A 12,391-nucleotide genomic window follows, 5' to 3' on the forward strand; every position below is an offset into this window, starting at 1 on the left:
TCACTCATCTAGCGATGACACATTCTGAAATATCTGTTCTGTCGAGGAGAAGGAGACACAGAGGTCGTCTTGAAAGTGCCTCGTTGAATTAATCGAATGTAAAAACCCAGAGAGTAATGTCTGGATTCAGCAGTTTGCCTTGCCCGTCCTTGCTCTAACTCCCTCTTCCCCTTCTATATCCCCCCCGCTCTTCCCTCCCCCTCTCTCTCCCTCTACCCCTCTCCTCCATATCTCCTCCCTCTCTCCGCAGTGTGTACAGTGGAATACTAATGGAAACTCTGAGGAAGCTTGTCAAGTTTTCTCCCCGTGGGTGTTGTGTCAAACTCCTTTCTCTTCCTCCACAGGCAGTCCTATCCCAGATCCCAGCGGAGCTCCATCCCCTCTTTATGTTGACAAATGAACAGGGATGGGCTGGTGTTGAGACACCCCTCACTGTCTCTCCTCTGCTCGACTCTACTCCTCGCTGTGCCCGCTATGTCTCTCTGTGTTTCCTGTGACCTCGCACTCTCTCTGTTCTGTTCCTGGTGCTAAGGGTATAAAAGACACATTCCACTATCTTTGTACTTATATTCTACTTGCTGCTAATCAGTGTTGGGCTACTACAGATTGTTCTCTCACCATCCACGCAGTCACAAAGTCCCCCATCCACGTCCCCACTGCTGCAATCTTCATGAAGCTCTCGTTCCTGATACCCATGTATTCTGTCACCATGTGAGGCCTAGAAAGAGAGATGTATATATAGAGGGGGGGGGAGAGAGATAGAGACAGGGGCAGAAAGGTAAAGGAGAAGAAAAGAGAGCGGTAGAGGAGGGAGAGAGGAAATGGAGGAGAGTCAACAGAAAATAGGAGAAACAGAAAATGGGCACTGTGGCTGCTAAGTGTCATGATGCTAACTGTCAGATCCCATCCATATCAAGCTGGCCCTGTGAAAACAGTGTGGCAGGCAGCTCTACCTTCAAGGGGCCCTCAGGGTTGTAAACAATTTACACTGAACTGCTGTGAAATTTATTCAGCAATACCATTCATTTGGCCCTAATCTACCTCCCTAATTTTTATGAATTTTCTTTCCATTTAGTAAATTCGTACCAGTGTCTATGTGAATTTAAATCAGCATTATCCAAAAGCATGAGACGGACACCCTTACTTGGCGACCGGCACCATCCCTGATACACAGGGCGCGGAGGAAGCCATTTAAGGTATACGGTTAGTTATTGGTGCAAGGAAAAAGATGGCATGCATTCGCTAGAGTCCTAGTTATCCATCCTATATCTCCTCTTGTAGGTAAAGACGGGATGGGAGGCTTTTGTTCAGGGACTTCAGTCATCTTCCACTGGGAGAAACTGGGTCACAAACCTTGTCTATGCAACCATCTACCCGCTGCTCCTGAAAGAGGAGAAGAAAAGGGGGATGAGGGAGGGAGGGTGTTTGATCTCCTGGCAGCGTCTTAGAGGCGGTGGATCAGATGAGCCTCCTCCCTCTCCTCCCAGGTCACTGCCTCATGAATAGAATAGATGGGCTGGCATGAATATGGCTCTGTAGGTTTTCCAACGGGTCGTAGTCAATAGCTCCAAACACCCCTGTTTGGCTCCGTGGCTGTTTTCCAACCTGCCACGTAGTACCCATTAAATATTTCTTATGCTATGTGGATAGAGGCATCTGGAAAATGACAACCACACCTGTTTTATTTTCCTGTGCATTTATTTCACATGTTATCAGTGTTTACAGTGACTCTACATAGACATTGGTTTTGTGAATGAAAATACAACGGGCCACACTTAACCAACTCTCAAACCGGTATAGGATTATCCCATTATATCCTATTAGGCAGAGCTTAGGCAGGTTTAAATGAAAGCTAATAGGCATTCATTTCCAAGTAATCATAATTGCTCCTCCCTTTTCTCACCCATTCACTCTCTATTCCCCTTATTAACAAAGCATAATAAAGACCAGAAAATGGACCTGGGGCAGAACTGCCATTATTAGCTATGGAAAAACCACTAAACCCAAATGGCACTTGTTTTCTTCTGCTGTTTTCTTGTTCTTTGAAGTCATGAAAACGAGCTGGTTTTGAAAAATACTGTTAGGCAGCGGTATAAAATATGATAGGTGGTGGTGTCATGTCTTCCTGGCCATGACTTTGTCACACTTTTCATACTGCGTATGCTCTGTGTAGCTTGGCCGGGTGTCTTCCGAAGTTTAATGAGATGACAAGAGTGAAAATGCTACTGTCCTGTTTCAAGTGTCTCCTGTAAATCTATTACAAACCACTGACCCCAAATAGCACCTGTTTTCTTGGCCCTGTATAGATCATCTCTGTCTCTGTAGTCATGAGCACAGGCAGTTTGTTAAAAAAATACAGTTAAGCAGATGTATTAAGGGTATAAAATAAATCATATGGCATCAATAATCTATTCATTAGGCCTCTGTGACAGGGCTTTATTAATGGAAATGTGAGGGGCATGGGTGACTTATCACCTTGCTTTGCCTGGGAAAAAAAAAAAACTTGATTCAAATGGGAATTTATACCTGGATTAAGTTAGTTAGATGCTCAGCAGCTTGTCCCCGGTCCAGTTGCCTAGGAGATCCCACAGGGAGTTGTTTACCTGCCGCAAAATTATAATCGATTGACCTGGAAACGCTGTCAAGCCCCAGCTTAGCCTTAAAGGGCCATTGCAGACGTTTTTATCTCAATATCAAATCATTTCCCGGAAACAATTAACTACCTTACTATGTTTTCAATTAAAATAGCCAAAAAGAAACAAAAATTGCTTCTTAGCAAGAAGCAATTTCTCAAGCAAGAATTTTAGGACTGTCTGGGAGGGCTCCGAGTGGGGATGGGAAAACCGAACATTGGCTGTTAAGCTATTGGCAGAGAGGTTTGTAACTCTCTTTCTTATTGGTCTAATAACTAGTTTACCACATGGTGATGTCACCAGGCAGGCCAAAACTCCATCCCACCAAAACAGGCTGAAATTCCAGGCAGTCTTTTCAAACTGCTCTTACACTAAAAAGGCATTGTCAGCATTTTCACAGTATTATTCCAACCTCATAGTGTGGAAATATATATATTCAGTATTCAAAGTATTCACACCCATTGACTTTTTCCAAATGTTGTAGAGTCCCATCCTGAATTTAAAATGGATTCAATTTAGATGAACATTTTTAGAGAAGACACTCCACCTCTCTCCACCTCCTACTCTGTTATCTAATTGGTCAGACATTGCACCTCTTCTGCCAGGCAGCAATGCTTTAAATTTAAACATTTTCTTTGGTAAGCAGAAGAGCACGCAGGAAGAGTTTTGGGAATCTTCTCTCAGCGTGATTAAAGGCAGCACTTTCTGACTTATTCATGCTCGCTGAAAATGTGATGGCCTGCAAGACAGATTACCTAATGAGAGGGTTCACGGCAGAGGTAGAATATCAGTACACTAGCTGCCGTACCCCCCCCCCCCCCCCCCTTCCCTGACACACATGTAAATATTGCACTATACATTTGTTGAGTGCCTGTAATTATTCTATTCTATTAAGCTGAATTTTTTCTTATTATTATTGTTTTCACATTCGGGGGGGAACCTGCAAGTAAGCATTTCATTGTACTGTGTACGCCGTAAACTTGAATTGACTAGACTTGACTAATCAGATCCGAAATGGCTCCCTCCTGGAAGAGCATCAGTACTGTAGCTACCATGAATAATCAGATCCAAAATGGCTCCACGTGAAACATCAGCACAGTAGTTCCGTGAATAATCTGATCCAAAATGGCTTCCATGGCTCAAAGCAGTGCACCAGTTACGTCTCAATCTACCCTCTCTATCGAATGCAATTGCGTTTCTAAGACATCACTGTGATAGCTTGTACTCCACTGAGTCATCAAATATCGCCTGGCCTTTCCTCTCTCTTCCCCGCTCCTTCCATCCACCAGTTTCCCAGCTTGTTTCTTCTGTTCTAAATCTCATGGCTAGTGACCCTTTAGGAAGCTGGCAGGTGTGTAGCCTCTGAAAGCCTTGGGGGTGTCTAGCCTTCTCCAGTACACAGATATGGCATTGAATCCCATTTCATCCACATTGAGATGTTTTCTTGTGTCCTCTGTGTGTACAGTACATAAGAGCACACAGTACACATCGTTGGGGACTGGAGAATGGTAAACCTAATAGTTAACAGAAGAACATAAAGCTGTCATGTATGGCCTCTCCTATCACTAAATCAAAAGAATCCATCACCCTCTTTTTTTAGTCAGAGCGACATGAGCCCACATATTAAACTTCCTCCAGATAGAGTTATCTAGTCTCTTATCCCTCCACTGGCTCATACAGTGGGAGTGAATTACCAGCAGGCACTTTGCAGGCCACCACCAGTATCTGTCCACTGTATCAGTTTTCCATTACACTAGTCCTAAATCAAGTCTGCTAGTCCCAGAAGCAATGCATCCACTTGACTTGGCCTTTACATGGTTAGAAGTGATAAAACACACACACACACACACACACACACACACACACACACACACACACACACACATACACACAAAATCAACTGTGAAAGATTTGATGAAAAATGATTGCTTGTCGATGCATTAAAATGTTTCAAATGTTGATAAAAAGTATCAAGTTGTTTGATGTCCCTCAAGGGAAAATTGGTTCTGTGTGTGGAATTTAGACATTTTAGTGAAGTTTTTTTTAAATAATATTTTATGGAAAATTGTCAAAGAATTTATGGCACAGTCCTTGCAAAACTGCACAGACACAAACTGGCACTGTGTTAGGCTTTTCCCATTTGCAATTCCCAATGGACGTCCTGACACAGTTGTCAAGGTTACTGCGTTGTTCTGTTGACAGTAGCTGTCTGTATGTCTCTGAATGAGGATGACCTGTTAGAAGCCAACTCCCAGTGAGGCCCATCCCTCTGTCCCAGATAACAGCAGGAGAAGCTGAGCTGATAATGCTGAGGTAATGCCAGAACTGTCTGTCTCTGTGGTAGAATCTGTAACCTCTTTCAAATCAAATCAAATGTTATTTGTCACATGCGCCGAATACACCAGGTGTAGACCTTACCGTGAAATGCTTACTTACAAGCCCTTAAACAACAATGCAGTTTTAAGACAAATAGGAGTTAAGAAAATGTTTTACTAAATAAACTAAAGCAAAAAACAAAGAAAAGAGCAACAATAAAATAACAGTAGTGAGGCTTTATACAGGAGGTGCCGGTACAGAGTCAATGTGCGGGGGCACAGGTTAGTCCAGGTAATTGAGGCAATATGTACATGTAGGCAGGGGTAAAGTAGGTAGCGGTTAGAGCGTTGGGCCAGTAATCGAAAGGTCAAATTCCCGAGCTGACCAGGTAAAAATCTGTCATTCTGTACAAGGCAGTTAACCAACTGTTCCTAGGCCGTCATTGTAAATTGGAATGTGCTCTTAACTGACTTGCCTAGTTAAATATATATATATATACATATAATTATTTTTTTAAGTGACTATGCATAGATAATAAACAGAGAGTAGCATAGGTAAGGGGGGAGGGGGTCAATGCAAATATACCCCCAGCTAAAATAATAAACACTAGACAATACTACACCTGTGCTACTACAAACAAATCTGCTTTATAGGTGTATGTGAGAAAGAGAGAAAGAGAGTAATAGTGAGAGTTTGTGTGTTTTATTTACCACAACAACATGAGCAGCAGTTCATGGTGCACACTTAGCATCGAGGTCTCGCCAACCCCTGGTCATGGTCATGTTTGCACGGTCACGCCGCCAGTACTCTGGGAATCTCTCCCATCTCTCTCAGTGCGATCAACAGGAGGGAACATAAATACCATTACATGCCATTTATTCTGCCTTTTAAATAAGACTCTGGCATTACGCCCGCTCAGCTAGACAGACAGATAGACAGACAGGGACTTGCACAGAGGAACACAGAATGATGGTGGTGAACAGAGACAAGGCTCTTATGTGTCGCTATAACCCTGCTCAGTCAAGTGGGTGGCTGCAGTCATCTGCCTCTAGTCCCTTCATCCCCCTCCCCCTCCCTCTAAAGGGTGAGGAGAAAAAGAGCCACGCAGCCCCCCCCCCCTCCCCTCCTTCCGTCCCATGCAGTGGTGTCGCCTGGCTCCAGCAGGGTCCCCGCTCATCCACATTAGGCATGATTAATGTGAGAGGAGCCACACACTGGGCTGTCTTAATCCAATAACACTGCCTAATTAGGGCCTGCTCTCTGCCGGTAATGGTGGCGTAAGATGTCAGAATGGGATTGGGCGGCGTGACCGAGCGCCGGTGAAGGGCATCAAAATCCCTGGGCGGTCACACTCCTCTGCTTTCATGCAAACAGCTCCCTAATCTGAAAGTTACATTAAAAAAAGGTAACGCTTAATTTCAAGGTGTCGTTATTACAGTGCAATTACATATGTCAATTATTAATTACAACTGTAACAGGTATTGTGTTTAATTGTAATCATTCATAGTTACACTGTAACAACATGTAACTAGTGGTAACTGCAGTCCGTAATTATAGGGGTGTAACAACGATTGCTTGCTACAAAAGTTCAAAAGTCTCCGACAGCATCCCAACGCACCATATTTCAGCCTGCACAAACCACGTGATCAGTTTTAGCCAATTGAAAACCAACCACCTCATTGACATAACTCTGCAGACACATCCCATGTGATGGATGAGCCTATTGTGAAGGTGTTTGATGCAAGTCCAATAAGGTCATTCTGGTTAGTCTACAGCCCTTTAGCGACTCAAAACGTTGTTTTTTTTATAGTACTCGTTATCGATTTATGTAACAAGGCAACTAATTACGATATAACGTTATATACAGTGCCTTGCGAAAGTATTCGGCCCCCTTGAACTTTGCGACCTTTTGCCACATTTCAGGCTTCAAACATAAAGATATAAAACTGTATTTTTTTGTGAAGAATCAACAACAAGTGGGACACAATCATGAAGTGGAACGACATTTATTAGATATTTCAAACTTTTTGAACAAATCAAAAACTGAAAAATTGGGCGTGCAAAATTATTCAGCCCCCTTAAGTTAATACTTTGTAGCGCCACCTTTTGCTGCGATTACAGCTGTAAGTCGCTTGGGGTATGTCTCTATCAGTTTTGCACATCGAGAGACCTACATTTTTTCCCATTCCTCCTTGCAAAACAGCTCGAGCTCAGTGAGGTTGGATGGAGAGCATTTGTGAACAGCAGTTTTCAGTTCTTTCCACAGATTCTCGATTGGATTCAGGTCTGGACTTTGACTTGGCCATTCTAACACCTGGATATGTTTATTTTTGAACCATTCCATTGTAGATTTTGCTTTATGTATTGAATCATTGTCTTGTTGGAAGACAAATCTCCGTGCCAGTCTCAGGTCTTTTGCAGACTCCATCAGGTTTTCTTCCAGAATGGTCCTGTATTTGGCTCCATCCATCTTCCCATCAATTTGAACCATCTTCCCTGTCCCTGCTGAAGAAAAGCAGGCCCAAACCATGATGCTGCCACCACCATGTTTGACAGTGGGGATGGTGTGTTCAGCTGTGTTGCTTTTACGCCAAACATAACGTTTTGTATTGTTGCCAAAAAGTTCAATTTTGGTTTCATCTGACCAGAGCACCTTCTTCCACATGTTTGGTGTGTCTCCCAGGTGGCTTGTGGCAAACTTTAAACGACACTTTTTATGGATATCTTTAAGAAATGGCTTTCTTCTTGCCACTCTTCCATAAAGGCCAGATTTGTGCAATATACGACTGATTGTTGTCCTATGGACAGAGTCTCCCACCTCAGCTGTAGATCTCTGCAGTTCATCCAGAGTGATCATGGGCCTCTTGGCTGCATCTCTGATCAATCTTCTCCTTGTATGAGCTGAAAGTTTAGAGGGACGGCCAGGTCTTGGTAGATTTGCAGTGGTCTGATACTCCTTCCATTTCAATATTATCGCTTGCACAGTGCTCCTTGGGATGTTTAAAGCTTGGGAAATATTTTTGTATCCAAATCCGGCTTTAAACTTCTTCACAACAGTATCTCGGACCTGCCTGGTGTGTTCCTTGTTCTTCATGATGCTCTCTGCGCTTTTGACGGACCTCTGAGATTATCACAGTGCAGGTGCATTTATACGGAGACTTGATTACACACAGGTGGATTGTATTTATCATCATTAGTCATTTAGGTCAACATTGGATCATTCAGAGATCCTCACTGAACTTCTGGAGAGAGTTTGCTGCACTGAAAGTAAAGGGGCTGAATAATTTTGCACGCCCAATTTTTCAGTTTTTGATTTGTTAAAAAAGTTTGAAATATCCAATAAATGTCGTTCCACTTTATGATTGTGTCCCACTTGTTGTTGATTCTTCACAAAAAAATACAGTTTTATATCTTTATGTTTGAAGCCTGAAATGTGGCAAAAGGTTGCAAAGTTCAAGGGGGCCGAATACTTTCTCAAGGCACTGTATTTTGTGTAGGTAAAGATGGATGGAGACAAAAGCAGGTACGCTTACTGGAGTCCCTACAGAGGAGGCCGCTGACAGCTCTGATAAGGTCAGGCTCATAGCAGATCAGGATGTTGAGGAAGAGGACCATGAAGGCATTTGTTGATTTGCATAGGCCTAATATACACTGAGTGTACAAAACATTAGGAACCTTCCTAATATTGAGTTGCACAGCCTCAAACGTTGTGGCATGGCCTCTAACAAGGTGTCGAAAGAGTTCCACAGGGATGCTGGCCCATGTTGACTTCAATCTTTCCCACAGTTGTGTCAAGTTGGCTGGATGTCCTTTGGGTGGTTGACCATTCTTGATACACACGGGAAACTGTTGAGCGTGAAAAACTCAACCGCTTTGCAGTTCTTGCCACAAACCGGTGACACAAACCTTCTAACATACCCCGTTCAAAAGCACTGAAATCTTATGACTTGCCCATTCACCCTCTGAATGGCACACATTCACAATCCATGTCTCAATTGTCTCATGGTTTAAAAATCTCCTCCCCTTCATCTACACTGATTGAAGTGGATTTAAGTGACATCAAAAGGGATCATAGCTTTCACCTGGTCAGTCTGTGTCATGGAAAGAGCAGGTGTTCTAATGTTTTGTAGGCCTATGTTTTTTTTTTATTTACCGGCATGGGAAATATTTTCTCTCTCTCTCTCTCTCTCTCTCTCTCTCAAAAACTTGATGCAAATATTAAAGATTACAACCTAGTTAGGAATTCTCATGCATGACAGGAGTCACGGTTGTGGGTTTCAATACGATTGGGTCTTGATAGGAAAATAGCCTAGGCTCTAAGACAGGAGAAGATATAATTGACCCTCATGCCTCTCTTTAATGTCTATGAATTGTGCATAGGCCTATCAAATTTGTGACTGTCTGAAGAGTCACAATGACAGCTCAGAGGCACACATTATTGTATAAGCTATAGGCCTACTGTAGGGTGTCCTGTAGGGTATTTATTACAGTTTTTCTCAATTGCTAAAACACTCAAACCCACTGGCTGTACAAAGTTCTCAGTTGCCTGGACTCATTTAGCTAATTATGCAGTCTGTTGTCAAGACCTTAAACAATTTTGATTAAAAATGTACTTCTCCCTGAGAATTGTATGTTTCGAACAATGTGTTTTCTATTTTTCGGCGTATTGTTTACTGACTGCTTGAGAGTGTATATCATTTTGATCACTTTGTTTATGATTTGAGAGCAGTGTTTGATTTTGAACACAGGTAAAACTGTTTTGAGGCGAATGTTTCATTTTGCAAGAGGAGTCAGAGGTTATGTAAATAGTGCTTGAAGATGAGGTTTTGTGTTTAATGTTTTCAGGAAATGGAGCAAGGTTTCAGAAATTGTGTTTTACCAATTGAGAAAAACTGTAACTGCAATCGGGTCATGTGTGCAGTCCGGCAGTGTCAACTATGCGTGCGCTTGAATTTATGGCGACTTTGTGTGAACTAAATACGCTAGGCTTCCATTCGACAACCTGTTTGGATAATGTGCTATTGAATTTTCTGCTAATCTTATGGTGCACATGTTGTGTAGGGTCTGCATTAGTGCCGACATTGGAACAAGATGTTGTAATTTCCCCGCTCTTGTTTTTACATTTTTTCGGGAAATGTGAAGTGTTCCCGCGACAGTTCCGGGATCCTGGTTACCCATGTTAATCCCTAGTCTGGAGAGCTCTACATCCTGATCCTGGTTACCCATGTTAATCCCTAGTCTGGAGAGCTCTAAATCCTGATCCTGGTTACCCATGTTAATCCCTAGTCTGGAGAGCTCTAAATCCTGATCCTGGTTACCCATGTTAATCCCTAGTCTGGAGAGCTCTTAATCCTGATCCTGGTTACCCATGTTAATCCCTAGTCTAGACAGCTCTAAATCCTGATCCTGGTTACCCATGTTAATCCATAGTCTGGACAGCTCTAAATCCTGGTTACCCTTGTTAATCCCTAGTCTGGACAGCTCTAAATCCTGATCCTGGTTACCCTTGTTAATCCCTAGTCTGGACAGCTCTAAATCCTGATCCTTGTTACCCATGTTAATCCCTAGTCTAGAGAGCTCTAAATCCTGATCCTGGTTACCCTTGTTAATCCCTAGTCTAGAGAGCTCTAAATCCTGATCCTGGTTACCCATGTTAATCCCTAGTCTAGAGAGCTCTAAATCCTGATCCTGGTTACCCATGTTAATCCCTAGTCTGGACAGCTCTAAATCCTGATGGACACATTTAACATCGAGGTAAAGACATGTCGCTCTCATCATTTAGCATCTTTTTTATTACTCGATTTGAATAAGTAACAATAGGTCATTTCGAGTGAATATATTCCTGCCGTTGAATCAAACTCAGTGCAGTCTGAAAGGTCCAAGAAATGAAAGCATCTCAATGAGCTTGGGGTCAGGGACAGCACACAGTGACAGGTCAGAGAGATAGCAGGAGACAGACACACCTCCCCCACAGCCACACACACGGACTTCTTCAGATGGGTGTGAGATGGGAACAATATGTGGTATGTGGGGGCAGACCAGCCGAGCAACGTCTCCCACAGCGCTCCATCGCGGTTGGCTGCAGAGCGCAAGGCATCATGGTGTGTTTTCTCAAAGACATAATTATTCTGAGGCAGACCAATGCCAGCAGATAGACTTAACACAGTCTTGGCAATAACTGTGCCTTGTCCTCTCTGAACAAAAAAGAAAAGGGAAAATAGAATTCATTCCCACCCAGAGGCTTCCTATCCTAAACACCACAGTGGGATGTTATAGTACTTCTCTTTTATGCTTTGCCTCAGTAAAATTACAACGACCTCATATTGAGTGAAGGAACGGGAAAGACGGATGCAGAAAAGATTTGGACATGGTTCAAAAGACTTAAGTTTTACTGCACCATCCTTCCTCCTCCTTCTCTCCTTCCCTCCCCTCTCGGATAATTGCTGCATTGGCTCCATTCAGAGCCTCGAGCCCATCTCATCTGAGGTGCATCCCGGTCCTGCCTGGCAGAGTGTGAAAACACTGCTCTTACAGGTCCGTCTTCAACAGAGATGTAAACACTAATCGTCTCTGGCAGAGCCCTGGCCTTCAGAAGACACAGAGGAGGAGCAGGGAACAGAACAGTCAGGAGAAAAAGTAGAGGAGTAGAGCAGAGAAAGGGCGGGCTGGCTCCTACTGCCTCTTGGCGAGCTGATGGCTCCTACTGCCTCTTGGCGAGCTGATGGCTCCTACTGCCTCTTGGCGAGCTGATGACTCCTACTGCCTCTTGGCGAGCTGATGGCTCCTACTGCCTCTTTGCGGGCTGATGGCCCCTACTGCCTCTTGGCGGGCTGATGGCTCCTACTGCCTCTTGGCGGTCTGATGGCTCCTACTGCCTCTTGGCGGTCTGATGGCTCCTACTGCCTCTTGGCGTTCTGATGGCTCCTACTGCCTCTTGGCGTTCTGATGGCTCCTATTGCCTCTTGGCGTTCTGATGGCTCCTATTGCCTCTTGGCGGGCTGATGGCTCCTACTCCCTCTTGGCGTTCTGACGGCTCCTATTGCCTCTTGGCGGGCTGATGGCTCCTACTGCCTCTTGGCGGGCTGATGGCTCCTACTGCCTCTTGGCGGGCTGATGGCTCCTACTGCCTCTTGGCGGGCTTATGGCTCCTACTGCCTCTTGGCGGGCTTATGGCTCCTACTGCCTCTTGGCGGGCTGATGGCTCCTACTGCCTCTTGGTGGGCTGATGGCTCCTACTGCCTCTTGGCGTTCTGATGGCTCCTACTGCCTCTTGGCGGGCTGCTGGCTGGATGCGTTCACTTGCTTTACAACAGCACCATCTATCTTTCTAATTAGAAGCTTACAGCCTGAAATGGCTAGGTAATGTCATTGGAACTCTCATTTCAGAGGCACTTTGAAATGTCTGAAGGACTATTCATTGTTATGTCTAGTTGACATGACCA

At 44.0% G+C, this 12,391-nt stretch overlaps 1 protein-coding gene across 3 annotated transcripts in view; it reads right to left on the reverse strand.

Moving 5' to 3' along the window:
- Positions 1–12,391, reverse strand: part of tmem117 (transmembrane protein 117) — a 68,165-nt gene that overhangs the window by 24,319 nt on the left and 31,455 nt on the right. For all 3 annotated transcript variants that reach the window (XM_036952899.1, XM_021568010.2, XM_021568019.2), the window contains exon 4: positions 619–718. In XM_036952899.1, coding sequence (XP_036808794.1) covers positions 619–718 — 100 coding nt within the window. The remainder of the gene's footprint in view (positions 1–618; positions 719–12,391) is intronic.

The sequence above is a fragment of the Oncorhynchus mykiss genome, chromosome 2, assembly GCF_013265735.2.
Source record: "Oncorhynchus mykiss isolate Arlee chromosome 2, USDA_OmykA_1.1, whole genome shotgun sequence".
NCBI lineage: Eukaryota > Metazoa > Chordata > Actinopteri > Salmoniformes > Salmonidae > Oncorhynchus > Oncorhynchus mykiss.